Below are 26160 nucleotides of genomic sequence, written 5' to 3' on the forward strand. Positions count from 1 at the left end.
TCATCCCGAACTATAGATCATATCTGGCTCTTTCACACCGACCAGCAACGTTCGCCCAGTTGGAAGCCGTTACAGTGTCTGCTGAAGGCATTCGATATGCTGACCAGTTACGCCTTGCATTAGCCCCACCTCCTAAAACCATACCCCCTCCTCAGGATTCTAAAACCACCCCGTCACCTGCTTCCAACTCGCGTAATCCCCGTTCATGTTTCAATTGTGGCTCCACGGCTCATCTCAAGCGGGATTGTCCCAACGCCGGGACATTAGGCAATGCGAAACCTGCGATGGGTGGAGGCTCTTCCACCAATACTTCTTGCCGTAACTGTGGACCAACTAGGCATTTCTCTAGGCAGTACCCACGTAACACTTCTGGCTCTGGACCCCCAGGCCATAGTAGTGTTAGATGACTAACCGCCGGTTCTGATGACAAATCCCAAAGCATGGCTTCTTGTCTTGTCGATCATGACTATACCTTGGTTAATCTACTTAATTCTGAGGCTAATGATTGCTCCCAGTCTGACTCTGCTCTTCATTTCTTACAATCTTGTAGGATTTCTGCCAGACCTCCTTGTAAACTACCACATTTATGCATAGAGGTAAATAATGAACCTGTCTGTGCGTTGCTAGACTCTGGGAGTAGTGTCACCTTGATGAGTGAGACCTGGTATGATTCTATGAAAACTGTTTGCAAGCTACCTACATTACAACCCGTGTCCTTAACCTGCCATACTGCTAATTCCAATTCATTGAATATTGTAGGATCACTAGAGGTCAAGATTAGAGTCCGTGATTTCACCTGGAAAATGCCAGTACTAGTGGCAAAAGATTTATCCTGCCAATTCATATTGGGTGCAAATTTTATTGTTAAAACAGGCATGATTTTGGACCTCCAGTTCAACAGATTCCATTTTAAATTTTGTGCAAGAACCTTTGAGCTGTGTGATCGCTCCCCTATTCTGCCTTGCCACGTTAATGCTGTTCCTGAAGATTCTGATGAACCCAAGGCCTTTGATTTTAATCACTTACCAGAAGAGCAGGCCAATCAACTTAGGAAACTCTGCGATAAGTTCCCTGATGTCTTCACCGACAGGTTAGGCGTCACCAACGTATTAGAATACAAAATTGAGGTTACGGATAACATACCTGTTCGCTCTACTCCGTACTGGTTGTCACCTCCCAAAATGAAAGCCCTGAAAGCTATCATTGATCAAATGCTCGCTGATGGAGTGATACGCCCGTCCAAGTCAGCCTATTCTTCTCCCATGTTTCCGGTCCCTAAACCGCAAGGTGGTTATCGGCCTGTAGTCGACTATCGGATGTTGAACCGTAAGGTAGTCCTCCAATCTGTCCCACTTCCACGGGCTGTAATGTAGGTAGCTTGCAAACAGTTTTCATAGAATCATACCAGGTCTCACTCATCAAGGTGACACTACTCCCAGAGTCTAGCAACGCACATACAGGTTCATTATTTACTTCTATGCATAAATGTGGTAGTTTACAAGGAGGTATGGCAGAAATCCTACAAGATTGTAAGAGATGAAGACCAGAGTCTTGGTTCCCTAATACAAAAATTTTCACCACCTTCGATTTAAATCAGGCTTATTACCAGATACCCCTTGCTGAAGAATCCAAGCATCTCACTGCATTTGCAACCAATAGGAACCTATATGAATTTGAATGCCTCCCTTTTGGTCTAGCAACTGGAGCGGCCGTCCTTACACGGTTACTAGATTATGTCTTATCGGACATTAAGTTCAAGTTCGTTTATAATTACCTCGATGATCTGGTAATTTTTAGCGAAACCTTCGAGGAACACCTACTCCATCTCAACGAAGTGCTTGAAAGACTGCGTAAAGCAGGTCTAACCCTCAAGGCATCCAAGGTTTCCTTCGCACAACCCCAGATGTCCTTCTTAGGACATATTGTGTCAGGGAGGGGTGTCTCAATCGATCAGTCTCGTACTGCCACCATCCAGAATTTTCCCCCTCCAAAGAACGTCAAGGCTGTAGCCAGGTTCATTGGCATGGTTAATTTCTTTCACAAGTTCATTCCTAATTTTGCTGAACGTGCAGCTCCATTAAATGATTTGAGAAGAAAGGATGCCAAATTTGTGTGGGGTGATGCCCAACGTGAAGCCTTCATGGACTTGAAATCTGCCTTATGTAACGCCCCTGTACTGGCTATGCCAGAATTTTCTAAACGCTTCATCCTTCAGACTGACGCCGGAGTTCTTCTACAGGAATTTCAAGAAGGGCGTCGTCCTATTTCTTATGCTTCCCGTGCCCTGAATCCTGCTGAGCGCAATTATTCCATTTATGAGTTGGAAGCCCTGGCTGTTGTCTTCTCCTTAGAACACTTCAGAATGTACCTGGAACATCTCCCTTTCGATCTGGAAACTGACAATCAGGCGTTGAGCTGGGTACTGGCCAAGCCGTGAAAGACCGGTCGTCTAGCACGTTGGGCAGTGCGCATCTCAGCCTTCCAATTTGAAGCCCGCCACATTCGTGGCACCGAAAACATTGTAGCTGATGGCCTCAGTAGGATGTTCCATCCAGACAGCTCTGACCCTCAATCCAAGCCAGTAGACTCATCTCCCGAACAAGTATCAGCTTTTGTCAATGTAGTTCTCACTGACTCTCCCTTCCTTTTCAAGGATATTGCCAAACATCAAGAGGACGATCCTGAGATAAGGCCATTGTCGACAGGATTAAATCCGGTGAGCATGTTAAGCCCTATATTCTTAAGAATGGTGTCTTGTGTTGTCCTGCTCGTGGTCGCAGAGACCCCAAAATTGTAGTCCCAACTAACCTGGTCCCGGCTCTCTTCAAATACTTTCATGAATCCCCAGTGGGTGGTCATCTGGGCGTTTTCAAAACAAGAGAAAAAATCCGTAACCACTTCATTTGGAAATCTATGGATAGTGAGATCCGTACCCTTGTCAAGTCCTGTAAGATTTGCAACATCAGTAAACCTTCCCCGAATACTCGTCTAGGTCTATTGTCTTCTGAGCAAGCTTCTCGCCCCATGGAAAGACTGTTCATAGACTATATTGGTCCTTTCCTGAGATCTCGGAATGGTCATCGTTTCATACTCGTGTGTGTTGATGCCTTTTCGCGTTTTACGTGGCTGTTCCCCACTCAGATGGCTAACGCCAACACCACCATCTCGTGCTTGAAACAGATATTCGCCTCGTTTGGACCCCGTCAATTCTTGGTAAGTGATAACGCAAGAGCCTTTACTTCTGCCCAGTTCCGGAATTTCTGTTTTGATCTATCCATTGCTCATGTAACCACTACCCCTTATTACCCGAAGCCAAATTATGCTGAGAGAGTGAATCGTAACGTGCGATCTGCCCTCATCGCTTATCACTCCTCAGACCACTCCAAGTGGGATTCCTCATTGAATTGGTTGTCATTTGCAATTAACACTGCTGTCCATGAAAGTCACAAACAAACCCCTGCTTCGTTAATGTTGGCTTTTACCCCAAATTCTCCTCTATCTAACCCATGGTCAATTAATGACCTTCTGCCCGAAGATGCCACCCCATAAAAGATTCGAGCTAATTGGCACCGTGCACGAAAGAACTTGAAGGTTTATTATGCTAAGGTGCAGCGTAATTACAACCACGGGCGAAGACCGCACGATCTCTCTGTGGGTGACCAGGTGTCTATTAGAACACATCCCGTCAATAGTGCTGCGGACCATGTTATGAGTAAGTTGGTCCCCAGATTTCGAGGTCCCTGCACCATCTTAAAGTTCCTTACCCCGGTGACATTATTGGTGAGCGATCCCGAAAGGAAAAGGATCAGCAGAGTTCATCTCTCCCAGGTCAAGGTACCGTAAGTCTGGTAGGGAAAGGGTAAATACCATTGTTGGTGACCATGTAGATTTAGTTGTTTAATAATAAGTTTTATTGTAAGTTAGGTGTAAGTAATCGTGTAAGTGTATACTTTAGGTATCCTCTAGTGTAATTGATTTAGTATTATAAGTTAGGTACGTTTTAGTTTAGGGTCACTACTTGGAATTTATTCCCCTCACTTTCAGGTTTAGGGTAAACTCCTATAGTTTCTTTTCATCCCCACCATAATCTGGTCACATGTATTATAGATAGCAGTGCTTACCCTGAGGCTAATGCCCTAATATCCCTGGTGTGCGAGGGAGAGTCCCTCCTGCATACTTATTAAGCCACCCCTTGGATGACTGCGCAAGAGCTTTGAGCCCAGCAGCATACTTTCCTTAAGTATTCCCCTGTCTGCTGTGGTTTGTGTGTGTTACAGCGGCTGCAGTGACCAGTTTCTTCGGACAGCAACCTGAAGTGCCAAATTGGGAGGCACAGTGTGTGCCTTGGGCTTTACCATCCGGCACCACTATCCTGCGGCGAACATCCTATTGGTGGAAGGCGGACTGGACGGTGTCTCACCCCTGCTTATTTGCTGCAAGAGACCACTGAACTGCATCTCACCTAGGTGTCGGGTTTGGACTGACATTGAATGGAGGCTGGCGGCAAACGGCCGTGTCGGCAGCCGCATCGTCAGCAAGAACCTGTGGCCTAGCTGTGCTGTGACTGGTGTGGAAAAGTAGTGCAAAATTCTTAGTCCATGACTCGCCTAATAGGAGGCTCTGAACGCTGTTTAGCAACAAGTGAGAAGTTTCGGTATTTCTAACATTTGGCAGAAAGTATGGTGTACATGATTTGGTGGACAGAGTACAAATTGTCTAATCATCAGTGAAAGAAGGCATTTTGAAGTGAAATGTGACTATCCATGTGGATTTTGTGATATTTATTCAAGAGGTGGATCTATATTATTTTTTAAAATTATGTGACAGTTTGTGTTGTTTGTTATCAGAAAGTCTACTTCAAGAAATCATGTGTGTTAGAATGAGGTATCTTTACTATCTGTACTGTGTGAGAACATTTTATCGCTTGCTCCCCAGTGAGGTTATATTAATGGTCGGGGGGAGGAAGATGTCTCAAGTGAACTATGTAGTGCAAGTGGAAAGTGGTTTTTTTAAGACTTTATTTGTGAAGTACAATATGATGTTTCATTTATTATGACCTAACCTGTACTGTTATTTGTAAAGCATGATATAACGTAATGACCTAACCTGTACTGTGTAAGATTGGTGACATGTGCATTTGTAAATAGTAGAATTCTGTTTTATATTTCCTGGAAGGATCCAGAAAGTTACATGAATTATGGAACAGGGTGTGTTGTTTTGTGGGTAATGTATTCTAGAAAATATTTCTGACTGTTCTGGAAATACGACATTCGCGATCAGGCGTATTCTAGAATGTTAGTCAAAGTTCGCGACCGAAAGTAAGATTGTGATTGGTGAGTCTACGTGGCGATAGGGAACTCGTGGACGCTGATTGGCTGCTCCAAGGCCGGAATTTCCTATATATAGAGAGCGAGGCAGTGTTCGAATTAATTCGGTATCCTGAATTCTGTTGGTCTTGGTCTATCTGTTTGCGAGCAGCCTATCTGGTTGACGTCGCCCAGTTTCCGGGATGGCATTCCTTTGGGTAAGCACTCTTGAATTCTGTTCCTGCTAAAATTTCCATAATGTTCTGATTTGCTTTTCATACAGGAGTCTGCCCTAACCTCGCCTAGATTCGCCAAATTAGTTACTTATGACGCCTTAGTTTTCAGCTGGGCTTACCTGTTCGTTTCCGAGGCATTCCCATTTCTTGTTTCACTAAAATATGTAGATTGTAGTTTAATATTATTTCCCTTGGGGTTTGCCCCTGGTAGTTCTGTATCACTTGAGGTACGCTAGATTTTGGAGAACCTGTTTCACTTCACTGTAAATTGCATTGTACAACGGCATTGGTAACTAGCTGTATAGTTCATTTGAAATTTGAATTTACACTGCTACAAAAATATTATCAAAGGATCTCTAAGCTATGTATATCACAGAACTTATAGTTCGTAACTTGGAATTGTATTTGGAATGTATTTGTAAAATTCTTTTGTAAATAATATTTTTCAAATCTAAGGGTCACGGCGATTTATTTCGGAATCCGCAATCTAAGCCATGTACATGCCTTTGGTAGGTTCCCAGCCTTTTCCACCTTCCCGGTTTGATGTCCACTAGTTGGCCCTACTGATATTTACGTACATGTTTTTGTTGGAGATCCGCGTAATACCAGCTAATGCTTTTCCAAGTGTGTAGTGATTTCTGATATTGTGTAGTTTGCTCTTACCTTCCCCTTTTAACTGTGTTTGTGCCTTGTTTTGTGTTACCACTGTAATAGAGGTAACAAAGAAATTCTAAAAAAAATAAAGTGTTAAGAGGGACGGAAGTTCTTCTTGCTCAAAAATCTGAAGAATGGCAGCCAAAATATCAAGAATCTCGTAATTCCTCTCGAGTCAAAGCTCTCTGCACATGTGTGGGAACCAGAAGTGGTGTAAACATCTCTCTCTTGAAGCACAAGACTTGAGCTGTTTTAAAGGATCACACCTTTGGTTCATCTGTCGTAACACATGCACATCATCTTCTTAGAACATCTTGCATTCAGTGAACTGGATATTGGATCTTCTCTGTTAATAATCTAACTGCCAATTGGCAAACCGAGTGAGTTGGTTATACTGTCTGAGTCACATATCTGCAAGCTTGTATTTGGGAGACAGAGCATTTGGATCCCAATGTTGGCAGCCCTGAAGATGGTTTCCCATCTTCACACCATGCAAATGCTGGGGCTGCACCATAATTAAGGCCATGGTCTCTTCCTTCCCATTCCTAGCCTTGTTCTATCGCACTGTCACCATAAGACATGTCTGTGTCAAAACAAATAGCAAAAAAGTTTATTGACAAAAAATGAAATTAAAAACAAACTTGGTAACTCTTCAAAAACTAACAAAATATTATTTGCAATTCAATAAAAACTGAATATTATTCCTGTGAATTATGTTTTCTCTTGTTCTTTTAAAAACGTTTTGTATTTAGCTGTAAAATAACTACATATTTGTAAAAAGGAATGAAGAATATAACAATTACAGATAGAAGAACTACTAGCCAATGCTTAATAGCCTTAAATTACATCGTTGCTCTCCAAATGGCGAATCATACCCAATGTATTTTTGCTTGCAAAATGAATACACCAGAATCACACATTATATTTCACTTTATTTTCAGGGACTTAAGTGAAACATTCCCTGACCCTTGACTTTCTCTTGGTAGCCATAAATGTTTACTACAAATATTAAATCCAGTAAATTAAGATTAGACGAGTGCAAAACTTTCCCATCCACCAAAAGTCAGTGAAGTTGAGTGAAATGACAGATTCTCCTATTTGCTTCCTGGATCGACTGGAATAAATATGACCTCCTTTCACCTTGTTTTCCACTCACACATGCATCTATATCTGTGGTTCCCAGTCTTTTAAGTGTCACAGCCACCTTGAAATACTTGTTTTGGTAGACCCCCATACTATACAGTATTTGCATAATTTAGGCTGTTAAATTTTGTTTGACACAAAATGAGTGCAATATTACATCAATGGTCGATAATGTACCCCTGTAAAAAATACATTTTACATGATATACACTGCCGGCTAAAAGTTTCTGGAAAAGCTTTGAACAAGTGATGAAAATAATTTTTTGTCTGTATTGAAAGTTTTGAACAGTTAAAAAATGGACTGAGATTGAAAGAAAACAACATACCTATACAAGGAATTGACAAATATATATTCTAAAGCTAATATTGTACAATCAAACTATGTTTTTACATTACGTCTGAACAAGAAATAGACAATATGTACACATTTACTCCCACAGATCACCAGAACACATCAAACTCTCTTCTCATCAAAGAAACCCTGCTTTGCCGCAAGTACACTTAACTATTCTCGGCATTCTCAGAACAAGTTTTTCTAACACTAATGCAGGTATACTTTGCCAGGCATTCTGCAAGAGACCCACAGCTTTTCCGATGAAGAAGGACAGTCTTTTCGGACTTGCCGATCCAACTCCTCCCAAAGCAGCTCAATTGGATTTAAGTCCGGGGATTGGTGGGGGGCCATTCCATCAAAAACAATTCCCCAGAGTTTTGTTTGTTTTGAATATAATTCATGCAACAGCAAGACGTGTGTCTGGGGGCACTGTCTTGTTGGAGGACAAACCCACATTGCTGTCCAGACAGAAGAGCATAACGAGATAGCATGGAATAGTAGCCGTTTTTGTCCAGTGTTCCTTGAACTTGGTGCAGTCTACCAACTCCAATGAATGTGAAAAAATGCCAAACCATCATAGAGCCCCCTCCATGTTTCAATGTAGGTGTTATACAATAAGATACATTTTCTGATGCTGAACATCGAACATAAACTCGTCGCCGTTGCCCGAAAAACTTCGATACTTGGTTACAGTAATATGTTCTGTCATTAAGCAATCATTAAACATATTCGAGCGGGTACATGTTTTGTCCGGAAACTTTTGGCCGCCAGTGCATATAAAACCCTGTTCCTAAAGATTAAATATATAGAAATATCTTTACCTTACTTTAAACTTTTTTGTTGTAGTGGAAACCATTCCTTTCCAGTTTCTACTTAGTTAATTTGTAACTGCTAGGTTCTTCAGTCTGTCAACTAAATTATGAATAAGTAAAATTTAGAAAACATCTGAAAAAATAAAATAAATGAGGCATGTTTTTAAGTAAGTACCGTTTTGATATAGAAAAAAAGGAATGCAAGTTTTTAAACAATTCTTTCTTTACATGTAAGTCTGCACCTTAAACTACTTCTCAACATAAGTTCCAAGCATATTAAGACACTTGTCATATCATAAAACCAGCTTCTAATTTCCAATCTCATAGAAATCTGCCGCCTTATGTGCCAGCCACTGCAGCATGGTTGTTTTTAGGTCAAGAGATAAATTTAATTTTGGATCCGTATTGACAATTATGTTATATAAATTGAAAAATTAGTGTATTGGTCCACCTAGTGAATACTTATAAGTTTATTTAAAAGCATTAAAACAGACAGCCGAAGATGGCCTAATGTGGCCGAAACATGTCCTGTATTTTAATAAGATGCTTTTACAACATTGATTTGTAAATATGGAAGTACTGTTTTTAGGTCATTATCCTCGAGACACTGACCTCCTAAATGCTTTTTTAAGTGAAGGAACAAGTGGTAGTCACTAGGCGTTAGGTCAAAATTATACAGAGGATAATTAAATTGTTCCCAATCAAATGAAGCGATGAGGTCTCAGGTTCGATTAGCCGTGCGAGGTCGTGCATTATCATGAAGAAAAAGATTCCCCCTTGTGAGCATGACACGCCGTTTGTTTCGGATTGCACAATGGAGTTTACGTAAGGTCTCATAATAAGTCTCGAAATTTACTGTGTCACCTTGGTGCAAAAAATCCACAATCTACACACCCTACCTATTCCAAAACACAGTGCACTTGAGTTTGTGAGCTGAAATTGTTTGCTTACACTTTCACTTTCTTGGGTGATTGCTGTTTTGATTCCGGCATAACATAAGCCACCCATGTTTCGTCGGCGGTGATAAATCGGCTTAGGAATGCATCACCTTCATTACCGTACTGCTCAAGGAAAGCAAAAGCACTGACTACATGTTTGGTTTTGTGGACCACTGTCAGCATTCTCAGTACCCAGCGTGAGTACATTTTCCGATAATGAAAGTGTCCTGACACAATTTTATAAAGAACACTGCTTGAAATATCAAGCAACTCACAACTTAATAATGAAATTGTAAAGCGTCTGTTTTCTGGAACCTTTGCATCCACTTTTTGCACCAAGTCTGCAGTAATGACAGACGGTCACCCACTATGCTTCTCATTGTGGACAATAGTACGGTCTTCTTTAAATGCTCTAACCTATTTTCTTATCATTCCTTCACTTAAAGTAAGTTCTCCATACTCTTCACTAATATGCCGATGAATTTCAACAGGTTTCACGTCTTTTGCATTTAAAGAACTAATCACAACGCGTACTTCAAACTCTGTGGGATAGTTAATTGTCAGGGGCATTTTCAATATGAACAAATAAGCTTAAATATGGGTGAATGCTTCTGTAATCGCGTTTGTGGCTAGCCTACTGAGCGCCCATGCTCTGAACGATGAACAGAGCGCTGCAACGGCCATATTTAAAAACGGTGCTTACCTGAAAGACATGCTTCGTATAACAACAGATTATACATGAAAATTGTTTCTTTTTCGGGTATAATCTGTTATTACGTTTCCTTTTTCAGGTATTTCTAAATTTTATTTATTCATAAATTAGTTTTGACAGCCTCAAAAAACTACGGGCCGACTGCAGATATGGTGTTTAGACGATGTATACAGTTAAATAATGCCTAAGTATGGCTGCCGCATTGCAGAGACGTTATTTATCACTTAGACCTGTCTAAAACCGATGTTCAACCGGCCATATTTGAACACTGCCGAGAACACTGTTTAACCTCAAATGAGAGGAGTGAATCACAATCAGAGAAAGAAGTTAATCGATTAGGTGGTTCTTTATATTAACTTCTTTATTATAACATCGATACGGTCATGAAATGGATGACTTGTAATCAAAATCAGAGGTTATGTACCATGAAAAGTGTAATTTGTAACTTATTGTCATGTTGAGACGATTCCGGGAAGAAAGGTGGGTCACCTGCCGCAAAATCGCAGCAATTCATTTGCAATGTATGGGGAGGTAGAGCTTAAAATAAGATTTCGCTTTTCAAGAGACTTATTTCTTAAGACTGACAAAGGGACAGTTCAGTAACTGTCAACTAGAATACAATTCTTGGCAACCAATATAGTTTATTATACATGGGGTAATAGCCATGGAATTATAGGTCACTTCGACTATTGTCGCGGCCACCAAATTAGGCGGGTGAGGAAAACTGCGCTGTCATCAGATATGGGAACGGCAAAGCGACAGATGGTCGACAGTCGCTTACCTCCGAGCACGTATTGGCAACACTGATCGTGCAGTGCTGTCTAGTTGAAGCCTATCCACTCCAGGCCACCTTACCCGAGTCATTCCCTGTTATGCAGCTGTTGAGTTTGCACCGTAGGTGCAGTTAAAATGGATAGTGAGTGTGAATTAATTTGGGCTCAAGTCAAGAGAGAAGTGGCAGAGAGGACCAAGAAATTCAAAATAAAGGACGTAGAAAAACTCACGTCAGAAGCCATCGACCATTTGACTGCTGCAGATTGGGAAAAGTGCTTCAATCGCGCGGAAAATCTTCAAACAGACGATGGGGGCCAAGGAAATAGTAAGGGACGAAAGAATGGAGCCATTCACCATCAGTGTAAATGATGACTTGACAGATAGTGAGATGTGTGATGACAGTGACTAAGCAATCTTAGACTGCCTTGAAGCTAGAAACCGATTCTTAATTCATTGTAAATTAATGTTAACCCATTCTTTAAAGTAGTTCTTTTTCCATATTACTCAGTACAATATACAGTATTCAAATATTTAAAGTTATAATGTAATAAAACTGACACGGATTAACATGTAATCCGAAAGTATTTACGGCGTCTTGCAGCCTGTGCTGGCGCGCGCGCCCTGAACTGCCTCAGTCAGCGACATTTACATGATTGCTTTCCAGGCCATTTTCCAGGAAAATGGCAAGACTCACGGAAATATGTTTCAGATAAAAAATATAAGTCAGGCAATTTTTTAGATTTATCCCGCACACAAAATTTTATTGGCTGAAGAAATAAAAACTTGGCCGCTTACTGAAATTTTCAATACATGATTCTACGGATTTAAATTTACTCATTCAAGATTTTATTTTAAAGATGTAATTATTTGAAGTGGTTTATATGGAAAATAAATATACCATTAAAATCAGCAGTCTTTTCTGAAGCTTGTAGTATAATTTGTTTTGAAACATTGTATGAAGTAACATCAGGAGCTTGAACAACTTGAACAACTTGCCTCGCGCTCCGAAGTGATGTGTTCAGTTAGACATTTCTTCGCCAGTTGCTACAAAACCTTGGCAAAAACATAATTTCTCTGACCCGCCTAATTTGGTGGCCGCGACAATAGATACATGTCAGAATTACTTGTCCCAATCGTCAGAGGGCTGTCACATACATGAACCGGGATGGATTCACTTATATTTACTGCCAAGTTAGCACACATAATAGTGAACACTAAAAAGTAGATTGTATAGTCATGCCAATTCAGATAAGTTTTCGGCAACTATGAGAGAGAAAAAAGTGAGTGGTAGTGCTGGTGATGGTGGTGATTATTGTTTAAAGAGGAGGACTGGGGTAGAAGAGCCGTGGCCACAATAACAGCCTTAGTATTTGCCTGGTGTAAAAATAGGGAAACTACAGAAAACAGGGCTGCCAATGATTCCTTTCGATCCTACGATCTCCAAAATGCAAGCTACATTTATATGGCCTGTACAACACATTTGGTTACATATTATTATTTCATCTTTCCTTCGTCGAAGCTATTTACGAGTAGATTACACTCACCATAACAATGCTATAATCAAAGCTACACTTCCCCATACAGTGGCGTGTTACGTTAGTGTCAATAACATTGTGAGATTTCATTTCCACCAAAAGCGAAAAAATTATCTGCGGGCAAGTCATGCTCATGCACTTAGCCATATTTGAGTAATGTGTAAGACGACAAACAGCTAACTACATAAAATCAGCTTCATGGTCCGTATCGCACTTCAATAGATTCACAATTAAGTATTTATTTATTTTCCACCTAGTCGATACAATGTTTGCTTAAGGCAATTTAATGGTTAAAAGTGGTACATGTTTCGTATATTATCAACATCTTCAGCCACATAACACTGTTTAGATGAAAAATACATAAATTGACAAGTAATGATTTAGAGGAAGTGTCCTTAAAATTAACATAAGATTGACAACATTAAAACAAACAAATAACTCAAGAGAAAATATATAAATTATTTCTACAATTGAAAGCAGTCATCAAGAAATTGACAAGTTCAAGGCAGGTTCGGTCATCACACTGACTTTTTAAAGCAATTTAAAACTGTTAGGGATTTCTGACGACTGGGACAAGTAATTCTGACATGTATCTATTATAGCGTTTCTTGATGACTGCTTTCAATTGTAGAAATAATTTATATATTTTCTCTTGAGTTATTTGTTTGTTTTAATGTTGTCAATCTTATGTTAATTTTAAGGACACTTCCTCTAAAGCATTACTTTGTCAATTTATATACTGTATTTTTCATCTAAACAGTGTTATGTGGCTGAAGATGTTGATAATATACGAAACATGTACCACTTTTAACCATTAAATTGCCTTAAGCAATCATTGTATCGACTAGCTGGAAAATAAATAAATACTTAATTGTGAATCTAAACAGCTGACTAGTTAAACACTGGCTGAACATTGTTTATACAATGGAAGGTCGTGCTCGATTTAGACGTTGTTTAGGTAGATGTTGTCTAAGGCTTAAAACTAGTCATCATTTCTGCAATCAGCCCTAACAGTTTTAAATTACTGTAAAAAGTCAGTGTGATGACTGAACCTGCCTTGAACTTGTCAATTTCTATTATTGATACACCGAATAGTAAATCTGGCTCTGCTACTGCAATTGTTGTTTACAGTTTTCAAGCACTGTAAATCCCAAGTCTAAATAAATAACGTCTATGGTATTTTCAAAACATTACATGTTTTTCCCCATTGTACGTAGAAGTTGTAAGTTCCTCACAATTCTGTCTCTTTAACAAACACGATTTTGACCATCCATATTTATACTAACTTGGAAAATCCCACAACACTGAAATACACAAGAATGTAACCACTGTACATGACAAAACAACATACTACAAAATAAGGAAGTTGAAAACCGGGATTCCATATGAATTTTAAGGATAAAGGAGAAAGTGGGGGTTCAGAACATTATTGCTCTTTGCCCAAGGCCAGATTATGGCACTTGGATATTCCTAGAACAGTCTGAGGTAAAATTTATGAGAATTAAAAACAAACCGGGAATATGGTACGCATAATCAGCATTCTTCGCAGACTTCTTTCATCGTACTCGCAAATCCCCTGGACCACACGCTGGAATCTCTGGTCTAAGTTATTCATTCATTCACTGTGAATGGAAGACTGAATCACCTGTTCAGTCGTCTGGTTGACTGAGACGTCTCAGCATGTTATTGTTCTCAATGTACCGTGTGTCACAAAGAAGCACACTTTGTCTTCTCGAGAGGCTCATGTGATCTGTCTCCTCAGCAAGACATTGAGAAGTTCTCGAGCTTCTTAAGACTTGCGCTCTTGTTTCCCATCCCTTGTGTGAAGAATACTTCTACATGAAAAAGCAATGTTACGGGAGGAAGTTATCCCAGACAGTTTACAGAAGGTTGTTCGATTTATATCCAACTGATTTTCAAGGGTACTTGCCTCATCGTCACTATTGGTCATGTTTTGTTGGACCCCCAGCACTAAGGACTATCGCCCGACGTCGACGTTTCCATTAAACCAAACTAGGGCAAAGTATAGACATTGGAATTCTGTCCCGTTCCTCCCTGCAAGTTTTCCACAGAACATCCAGAGTGGTTGGACGCTGATGTTGAAGACGTTTTACAATAGTTCAAATTCACAGAAATCAAATGGACTGGCACAAGAGCTCTTCAAAACTGTGTCTTGAAACAGAATTACACAAATTCAAAATTCTCATTCCATTTCCTGATAAAAATGCACAGATATTCTGGCAGTACGATTTAAAGTCTTATTCATATGGATCCAAACCTAGTTTGAGTCTGTTCAGTACAATTGTGTGATGTCTGTCTGATAGATATGTGCCAAAATTAAGACACATATTTTTAAGCCTTGTGTGTCATCAACTTAACCACACTGGGTTGGTGAACATTTTTTTTTTTGCATGCCAATCAGCGAACCCCTTTGAAGCACTGCATGCGACCCTTTCTTTGGAGCCCTCTTCCTGGTGCTTTTCATGAGCAAATGTTCGACCATGTGCTCCTTCTGTGCTTAATGGACCACAATAGTTTTTGTGGTGCTACCCCAACTGTTAACTCATTCTCTCGACACTCTTTCACTATAATATGTGTGCCCATCGCAATTTCTGGGACGTGTTCCAAAATGGCGCCTACGGAAGGTAAAGACCACTCAAGCTAAAAGAGTACATAACAAAGTCTTAACATTTAAACACAACAGGAGGCCATGACTTACTCGAAACTACTATATTACGAAGGCAGTGCAGAACAGAGTAAACTTAAAAATGAGTACAATTTTATTGTTCCACCTTCTCAATACTTAAAATCATTTAACGTTTGTTAAAACATTATAGGTACTAGTTTCGGTCCGTTTTTTGGACCATCATCAGCCTAGCCAAGAATACAAGCAAAGACATAATCTAAAATAAAATGATGTGGATAAAAAGGGGATGGGATGGTAATGGAATGACATATAAAAGTAAAAACCTTATACAATGTTACAATAAATGTGGCCAGAACAAATTAAAATTAACAGAAGTATAAAAGCATTGTGATGTCATTTAAAGTCACTTGATGACAAAGTCTTAGATTAACGGTTGAACTTGTGTTGCACACTTAAAATCGAGTAAAATCTTATGTGAATTCTTGTGTTTCTGGAAGGTTCTAGAAGCAAGTTCCACAGTGGCGCAGAGGGAATAATCCAAAATGACCAGTATAGAATTGATGAATTGAGAAGGCTGGACTCGTTTTTATGTAGCGTAAATAATTGCTGTTTTTAAGGTAGCCTCAATTCAGTTGGAACCCATGAACCTCGGCATCCTGAGATTTGGCTATATCAACCAGAGTCTTGGCTGCAGGATGAACAATATCGAGGAGTTTCATTATGGTAGCACCATCATTTGAAATTGTAGACTTGCCATTGTTATCCACAATGAGTTTGTCCATTCCCCGCGGACCGAGGATGGTTCTAACAGCATCCACCACTGCCTGGCAGGCATTGATATTAGAAATTAACTGAGGTTTCCCCTGTAGATTTTCAGTTCCCTCTTTCAACAAGATGATCTGTGGTTGCATTTTCAATCACACAGCCTAATCTATCACCAACAAATTACACAAACACTAAAAAAAAGGACACCAACGGACAGCAGCAAAGAGAATAGACCATGGATTATTCCCTCTGCGCCACTGTGGAACTTGCTTCTAGAACCTTCCAGAAACACAAGAATTCACATAAGATTTCACTCGATTTTAAGTGTGCAAGACAAGTTCAACCGTTAATCTAAGACTTTGTCATCAAGTGACTTCAAATGACATCACAATGCTTTTATACTTCTGTTAATTTTAATTTGTTCTGGCCACATTTATTGTAATATTGTATAAGGTTTTTACTTTTATATGTCATTCCATTACCATCCCATCCCCTTTTCATCCACATCATTTTATTTTAGATTATGTCTTTGCTTGTATTCTTGGCTAGGCTGATGATGGTCCAAAAAACGGACCGAAACTAGTATCTATAATGTTTTAACAAACATTAAATGGTTTTAAGTATTGAGAAGGTGGAACAATAAAATTGTACTCATTTTTAAGTTAAGTCTTAACTCAATACGGAGCCCTACCATGAAGTTTATTACTTTAAAAGAACAGAGTAAAGTCAGGTAGATTGTTTCAAAAACAAGTAAAATAAAAGAGATTATTGAGAAGAAAATCACTTGAAAAAATTAACCCGAGAGAATAAGAAGTCGACTGACATCGCTCTGTGGAAATAAGGAGGTTATCAAGATTCTAATAGAAATACCGAGGAAAAGCTTTGATAATATTGAAGAAGACAGCGAAACAATATATAAAAGTAAGGTGGAGGATATAACATACACTGAGAATTACAAAAATTCATCCAAATACGTGTACTGATTGTCCCAAAGCACAAGATTGGTTAAACTATGAAAACAGAAACTGGAAGCCGCAGGAAGAGGAAACAATAGCATTGAAATACTGCATTAAAGGAGAAGTCGTAAAAGAAGACTGAAAAAAAAATAGCTTAGAAGAAATATTACTTTAGTTAACTCTCTTGGTGCCAGGCGGTAGTGCGAGCATCCACCCTTTAAATTGCCAGAGCCGATCTGGTCGGCCGTTAACAATCCAGTCGGAAGTTGCCAGAGCCGATTACATCGGCCGGCTTAAAATTCTGTGATATACGTAATTTTGAGGCAACCTATAGTGAAGTGCATACTTTTTTTACAACCTGTAGTAAAGGGGCTACATGTCATTGTGTGCCTGGCCTTGCTTTGGCAGTTCTAAGAGGGTGTTATACCTTTCACAAGAGTCGTTTCCTGTGTTTACAAATACCGCTAACCGGTCAGTAAGAGATTCCTCCTTGCAGTGAGTGGTTTTGTGACAGGAAAATGGCATGTTATTCACGTGATAATTTTTCGGCAGGTATTGATGACAATAAATTAATGCAGTATTTAGAACAGTGCGAAGTTAACGCTGATTATTTATCGGATAGCGATAGGGAATTTAGTTCAGAGAGTAGCGACGAAATTATACCGGACACGTCCGTGGAATCACCGCAGCTAAAGGAGAGACGTTTAATTATGTCTAACAGCACTAAAGCTGCTCTGAATATGGTGGTAGATGAAACTAGTGATAAATATGATGATGATGATGATGTCTCTGGAGAACATTTTGTGGAATTTGTCCCAATGAACCCGACAACATTCCTCAACCTCCTGTCTCCTTCAAGAAAGTTCTTGGACCTAAACATGCCCTACCGTCTGATTCTGCGCCCGTATCCCACTTCTATTTACTTTTCACTTACTCTCTGCTAAACCTTATAGTCACATATAGTCCTCTATCATTACCTAAATGCCGAACTCCGCGGGCGAAGTGTAGCGTGCCTGCCTCTCACCCGGAGGTCATGGGTTCGATTCCCACCCAGGTCAAGAATTTTCGCCTGGTCCTGAGGGTTGGTTCGAGGTTCACTCAATCTAAGTGACCCTAGGTGATTGCAACTGAGGAGATATCTGAGGGTAGGGGACCCCGGTCTGGAAAACCAAGAATAATTACTGAGAGGATCTGTCTCACTGACCATGATTCACCTCGTAAAGTGCAGGTACCGAACTGAGCAGCGGTCGCTTAGCAGTTCAAAGCAAATCACGGCTTTAGTGCCCTACATTTCTTAATTTCGTAAATTCTGTTGTATTGTAAAATTATTTTTCTAATATATACTACAACCGAAAACGAGAAACTACTTTTTCTGAAAACAAAAAAACTATAATATCAACTACTATTTTTTACTTATTTAATAATTCAGAATTATTTTAATACTGTGTTGTCCACACGTAGAAAATTTGTTGTCAGTATTTGCTAAACATCGATACATACACGCGAATTTTATCGGTGAGTAAAATTGTCTTGTTTTTATTAGTGACATATGTTTGAATTTTTATTTTTTACGTTTTTATTTTTCTCGTTCAAATTAGTTATTCTATAGAATTGTATTTAGAAATACATTATACATAATTACGTATATTCTTTTGTATCATAAATTATTTTTTCAAAGTAGATATTGAGAGAGAAAGTGCGAAAATATTTTTCTCATCCTAAAAATAAACGTTATCGACAACTATAAATCAACAATAAAACGTTTTTGACTCTTTATATCACTCCAAACCAGTTTCTTATTCTACGTAGTCGATATTTAGAAAATTTCCTGCCGGTATTTGCTATACACCGGTAGATATACGCGAATTTTAAAATACATGTATTTCCACTGAAAACGGCCTGGCACTTTACAGTAGTAGAGTAGAGGCGGAGCTCTGGCCTCTTCCAGCTGATGGGGAGCGGCCGACTAGATCGGCTCTTGGCTCCAAGAGGGTTAAAATCTAAAATGAATAAGTACTTCTCAGAAATATTTGATCTTATCAGCAGTTATTCAAAGAAGATGATGGTCTGCTAAACACCCAGATGGACAAACCTGGAGGGAGATATCATCCGAGCAGTTAAAACTATCCGAGATGAGAGAAGGATATCGCCCAGCCAGATCAACCTAAGATGAGGAACCCAGCCAGTCATCGAACCATGGCCAGAGTACTAGCCATGTGACGAACGGAAGAAGAGCAACTGAGGCCCGAGATGACGAAAGACGAGCTAAGTGTTTATATTAAGTAATATAATTCTTCATTCATGTGTTTTTGCGGTATATGTGGTAGAATAGAATAGCCTAAGCATGAGATAATTAAGCGTGCAAGTGAAAACAGTGAAATGAAATGCATTATATTTAATATACTAATGATATATTAAGTCAATGTAGAACAAAAGGATATCTCGTGGAGTACGGTTACGTATTAACAAGTGATTCAACGAGGTAATTGAGAATACGGTTAGGAAGAAAAGTAATATAACAGCTGATTTCAAAGAGTGTCAAATGATGAATAATATCTATGAGTTTCATAAATCCATCCAATCTTAGATTACGTCATGTGTGGGTCGCTTATTGAGAAATGATATTTAGAATCAAGTTATTCCTTGCCGGATATTAGTGTTAAAAGTACATATACAGTATTTTAAGGTTATGCGTTGTATTTTACAGTGAATTGGTCAATGAAAAGGAATATTTATGCAGAGAAAAACGTTATGTCTCAATAGTAGCAAATTATATAAAGAAGGTTATACGTGTTGAACATAGATATTGAGGAAGTTAAGAAGGTATTAATTGAAGGTTATAAATGATAATATGGAGCTTTATGAGATGATTTAAGTATAATATTACGCGTTGTGATAGCTAATGAGACATATATGTGATGAATAGATGTTAAATATGCATGGAATTGATGCAGGTAGACGATGGAAATACTGAAAAGGAATACGCCGCAGGAGTAACTTATAATAAGGTATGGATGGTTAAAATACGTATATAGTTGAGCATTGAAGATGATATGGATGTAATTACAGCTGTTAATAGATAGATATATGTGTTTCGTGTCGTATTCTCAGAAATACAGAATGTGAGGTAGGCAAGATGACATATGTAGCTGACGTATAAGCATAATACCGAGACGTCACACTGCAGATACTTGGTGAATTTCTTGCACACATAATATATGTGAAATAAGCTTAACAGCTGAATGCATATTGAACCGTGATACAATGAATTAAGAATTATACAGGTAGAATAGGGAGACAGACTATTTTATATGTTGAGTATTGTTTTATATTTTAATTTAAGTAATTTAAGTGGCAATAGGGTCGAAAACCTTAGCACGTCGTGTTTTCATCAGATGATATTCAACGCAAACGAATTCAGATTTTAACATTGTAAAATGTGTAAATTATGTGGAGGAATCCCGAATTTTTCTTAATGATGAAATAATTGTGTCACATTAATGCACATGAATGATTAACTTAATTTTTCAAGGATGATTGGAGATATTTTGACTTCATTTCAGAAATATTGGATTCATAATATCGTGATAATTTAAAAATAAGCTAGCGCTGACTTAAACTTTAATTTCTACGGAATAATATTTATTTTTGAGACAATAATTATGGAGTTCATGAAGTTATTCATTCTCATTTCTTTCAATAATCCATTAGTTTAATAAATATGTTTCTTGATTATTTTCATAATTCAATGAGTGATCATTTATAGTGATAGATAGTAGACTGACTTAGTATGTAAGGTAATTTTTAAGTGAGTTGCGTTATGAAATTATGGTAGAAGATGAGTTTGCGAATCTATGCGGCAAGTATATTTTAAGGTTAAGTTAATATTCCACCTTTACAATACCATAAGTTTATTGTTTATTTATGTAAACAACATTATTAAATAATACGGGACATGTTTCGTCTAACTTGTAGACATCATCAGCCGTAAGATATTCAAGAAAAAGCTTTAAAAAGGACAAGGACAGAACAAACACAATAAAATAAATCAGTTGTTGAACACGTCAATCAAAATAGCGAGGATGTCCAGATTGTTCCAACTACAAACATTCAAATCCTGTTGACGAAAAAACTTAAATTCACGTACATGAGAACGATATAGTAAAGCTTGTTGTTAAAATTCTTCTTGAGTGTGCCGTTGATATGCAGCAATCAGGTGCGTCGGCAAAAGCTGATAATGAAGTGTATAATGTTATTTGTAGCAGAGAAAAGACGATCAACGAGCATGTGTAGGGAGTCCAGAGAGAAGATGTAAAAAACGTCATTTGGTGCAAAGTTGACATTTCTTATTAAAATTAGGTGGAATATCAGATCGTATGACGTACATAATGTAAAAATACAGTGAAATTAAGTAAGCTGGTTTAAAAAAGAAGATTGTGGCGCATCTGATTACTTGCGTTTTCGCTTCTCAAAGAGTAATTAGTAGTTTTTTTTTTTTTTCCCCCTGACTGAGGATGAATTATGGAGGACGTGTGTGATGGGAGCCGTTGTGAGGCGAAATTAGGGGAAGGTTGGAATCAATAGACGGGGAGTGATCATATGGAAGTTTGTTTGAATGTTTGTCGAAATATGAACTGTTGAGTAATGCCTCAAAAATTATGTTCATAGTTTCTGAAAACTCACTTAAATTATGATTGGGGTTGCGTTTTTGATCTATGTTAATATAAATGTTTTCTAAAATGTTGAATAAACTGTCTTTACTATGAAAACAAAGAATTTTTAGGTCCTGTTCTATGGAAGTGAAGAAATGATTCGAATCTGTCATATGAGTGCTCATGGCGGAGTATCTTTTATGCTTGGCGGCATTGACATGTTCTTTATATCTGATAAAAAAGCCTCTTCCGGTTTGCCCAATGTAGCTCACGGAGCATTGAGTGCAATTTAACTTATATACACCTGATTTATTGTATTTGTTCATTGTGTTATTGATTTTATGATGGTTGTAAAAGAGATTAATGTTATTGTTAATTGTTTTAAAGGCAATGTTGACCTTATGCTTCTTAAAAACATTGGTGATTTTGTAAATCTTGTTATTGGTATATGTGAAAGAAGCATAGTTTTCTGTTTTTCTTTTTGTTTCACTAAGAAGGATTGAACTGGGTCTGTTGACAATTTTGTTGACTATCCTGTCAATGAAATGCTTACTAAAACCGTTTTTATTTGCTATTAAGCGAATGGAGTCGAGTTCTTTTTTACGATCTGCATCAGATAAGGGGATATGGTAGGCTCTTTGGATCAAACTATAAAAGGTTGCTCTTTTTTGAGATTCCGAATGTATTGAATCTTGCCAAATGGTATTAACAGTTTGGGTGGGTTTCCTGAAAATAGTGTAAGAGAATTTATTGGAGCTGTTGTTGATAGTGATATCTAAGAAGTTTAAAGAATTATTAACTTCAACTTCGGAAGTAAATTTGATCCATGGATCGATTTCATTTAACTGCTCGAGAATGATGTCACCGTTGGAGATGTTATGATCTATTATGGCAAATATATCATCGACAAAGCGTGTCCAGAATACAATACCTTTAATTTTATTGTGAATTTTAGAATTTTCCAAATGGTCTAAATAAATTTCTGCCACTATTCCTGAAGCTGGGGAGCCTATAGGAAGACTGTCCTGCTTGTCAATTTTACCATTAAAGGTAAAATAATTATTGGAGGTTAAAAATTCTAAAATATTTAAGAATTCCTTTGTTTCTTGTAAGCTTTTTTTTTCTTTTTTTTCGTGCCTTTTTTTTTTTTTTTTTTACCGGTATATTAGAATTATATTATGTTATATTGTTATATATATTATATTATGTCAAAGGAGTACATTTTTTGTTGCTACAAATAACATTATACACTTCATTACCAGCTTTTGCCGACGCACCTGATTGCTGCATATCAACGGCACACTCAAGAAGAATTTTAACAACAAGCTTTACTATATCATTCTCATGTATGTGAATTTAAGTTTTCTCGTCAACAGGATTTGAATGTTTGTACTAGGAACAATCCGGACATCCTCGCTATTTTGATTGACGTGTTCAACAACCGATTTATTTTATTGTGTTTGTTCTGTCCTTGCCCTTTTTAAAGCTTTTTCTTGAATATCTTATGGCTGATGAAGTCTACAAGTTAGATGAAACATGTCCCGTATTATTTAATAATGTTGTTTAAATAAATAAACAATAAACTTATGATATTGTAAAGGTGGAATATTAACTTAACCTTAAAGTATACGTACGGTACAACAATACGGACTTTACGATGAAATTTATTTTATGTAATCTATGCGGTAAGGCGAAGACATTCATCGGATGGTATCGCGTACGGTCATTGTGTCTTTCTTGGAATTCACGTAAAACCTGACTTATAGAAAAATTAAACATTTTTCTTCCTTGTGGATACCCTGGGACTACATCTGACTAGCCGGAGTGATAGCTGTGTCTAACCTGGACACGGGTAGGGTTCATATGCTTACAATTTTATATTTTTCATTCCACCTTTTCAATACAATTAATTTTATGTTTTTAGAAATTCATATTGCTACAACTCTAGGGATGTTTCGCTTGGTTTCAAGCATCCTCAGCCTTTGTAATCATCTCAAGGTTAAGACCGATCATTGTTAATTTGCTTTGACAAATTTGTGCTTAATTGTAATTCTAAAATTAAGTAGTAAAATACATATGCATAGGAATTTGTGAACACATTGACAGTTTAACAATATTAAAGACAATACTAAAATTGGAATATTTGTTAATTCTAAAGATTGACGTCCAAAACATAGTAATGTCTTCATAATGATGAAAATTTGGCTAAAATTTTTTAAGTTCAGTTTATTAAAAACAATTGTTAATTGACTACTTGTGTTAAAATTTGAGTCGTAATTTTTGTTAAAACTTATTTTATTGGTGTCTGAAGATTAAAATCTTAGATATGCTGGAAATCTGCTTCAGGTATTAATTTTGAGGCATGCTACTTTAATATATTAGTTATGAACGGTAAAAATGCTAAATTAGGTAGTTTCGAACTAGTCTTGATTTGACGATCAGATTTTATGTTGGCAGTAATCTGTTAATATGAAGGCTTAATCAAAAGGGACGTCAATCCAAAAATCTTGAGGTGCTGATGTGATTTCTTATTTCACAACATTTGAATGATTATGCATCTGTAACAAAGGAAAAATTACGTGATAATGTTGTGTGTTATTAGGCTTGTATTGTGATCATATTGGTATGTATCACTTACCCCTTTGACTGCTACTACAAAACTTCATGGTATTTGTTACTTTACGGCGACTGTTATCCTTTGTGGTTCTACTCCTTGTGTTATACATATGGAGAAGCTGTTGTGAAGGGCGGGTAGGGGACTTAGGGGAAGAAATATTACACGGGGCATTAGACATTGGCTATTGTGTGGTGAGGAGACTTTATTTGTTGTCGCGGTGGGGGTAGGGGAGGAAACGGTAGGAGGGGCGTTGGACCTTGGCGTATTATGTGGAGGGGAATCTTTATGCGTTATCGAAGTAGTATTTGTGATTATTTTTGTGGTGGGAGTTTTCAGATTAAATGTCTTCAAGAATTTACTATTAACTGGTTGGCAAGTTTGCAGTAATATTGGCAATTGTTCTATTAGTGGACTTTTTACATCGACCGCGTCATTCAGGTTTTTTCCTTATTAAAATATTGGTCCAAATAAATATATATATTCACAAACTCCGTCATTAGTTCTAACAGTAACACACAAGGTGGCAGTAGCATTACATTTTTTTAAATTTGCTTTACGTCGCACCATCACAGATAGGTCTGATGGCATCATTACGAAGACATTACTGGGTTTTAGACGTCAATCTTCAGAATTAACAAATATTCCAATTTTAGTATTGTCTTAAATATTGTTAAACTGTCAATGTGTTCACAAATTCCTATGCATGTGTATTTTACTACTTAATTTTAGAATTATAATTAAGCACAAATTTGTCAAAGCAAATTAACAATGACAGGTCTTAACCTTGAGATGATTACAAAGGCTGAGGATGCTTGAAACCAAGCGAAACATGTCCCCATAAAATAGAGTTGTAGCAATATGAATTTCTAAAAACATAAAATTAATTGTATTGAAAAGGTGGAATAAAAAATATAAGATACAAAATTGTAAGCATATTATAGCAAATTTCAATACGGGTCTTAACATGAGATTAGTTACATGTAACTGTTTCACTACGCGTGGGTACAAAGGACATGCATTGAAAAGGCCATAACATACTTTTCCAAATAACTGTTGACTTTCAGCATCATTTCACGATGGTCACAAATGACACTTGTACATCTACAAGGTGAGACAACAACAAACCCATAGTTCCAACAGTAACACACAAGGTGGCAGTAGCATTACATTTTTTAAAATTTGCTTTACATCACACCACCACAGATAGGTCTGATGGCAACGATGGGATAGAAAAGGCCTAGGAGTGGGAAGGAAGCATCCATCAGCTTGAGTAAGGTACAGCCACAGCATTTTCCTGGTGTGAAAATGGGAAACCACAGAAAACCATATTCAGGGCTCCTGTCAGTGGGGTTTGAACCCATTATCTCCTGAATGAAAGCTCACAGCTTCGCAACCTTAACCATACGGCCAACTTGCTCAGTAGTAGCGTCACATAATCAGTCAGATATAAACCAAACAACCTTCTGTATTTTAATTCAGATACTTACTTCAGATACACTAAGTAGATGTACGCTCCAATCACGAAGGGTAAAATCATAACAGCTGTAACCAAATCACTGTACTGAGAGCATAATGCAATTATGTCTTGATTTACGACTTCCATTCTGAAACAAACAAACAAAAATGCATAAGCATACATTCTATTACAGTCGATTTTCAAACTCCTGGGAATAACTAAATCCCCTCACATCCACATGCTTCATATGATCCACTATCTATGCCACATTACAAACATCACTCCAGCCATCCAAGGATTGTTCCTATTTACTATGTAACAAGAACCATAAAAATAAATAAATGAACAAATGATGAAAAAAAAATTATAATGAATATAGCCCACATGAATGAGAGAAACAGGTTTATTAATCATTTACTATATTCAAAATTCCCGTACATAAAAGATTTTAATTAAAAGGAAGTTCCTCTTACTTAGTTTTTTGCATATTTTTCTTCTGTTAATCACTGCAGGAGAATATCAGTATCAAGAATGTGCTACAATCATAAGTATGGTTTGTCCATGGGTAAAAACCAACTTATGCTGGTTTACTTGTAGGTTCTTTCCAACACAGTCAGAATTGTA

General features: G+C 37.8%; 1 protein-coding gene across 1 annotated transcript in view; it reads right to left on the bottom strand.

Annotated features, from left to right (window-relative positions):
• Positions 1-26160, bottom strand: part of LOC136858752 (lysosomal cobalamin transporter ABCD4) — a 113550-nt gene that overhangs the window by 60872 nt on the left and 26518 nt on the right. Inside the window, exon 4 of the mRNA XM_068226737.1 lies at positions 25568-25684. Coding sequence (XP_068082838.1) covers positions 25568-25684 — 117 coding nt within the window. The remainder of the gene's footprint in view (positions 1-25567; positions 25685-26160) is intronic.

This window comes from Anabrus simplex, chromosome 1 (genome assembly GCF_040414725.1).
Source record: "Anabrus simplex isolate iqAnaSimp1 chromosome 1, ASM4041472v1, whole genome shotgun sequence".
In the NCBI taxonomy this organism is placed as follows: domain Eukaryota; kingdom Metazoa; phylum Arthropoda; class Insecta; order Orthoptera; family Tettigoniidae; genus Anabrus; species Anabrus simplex.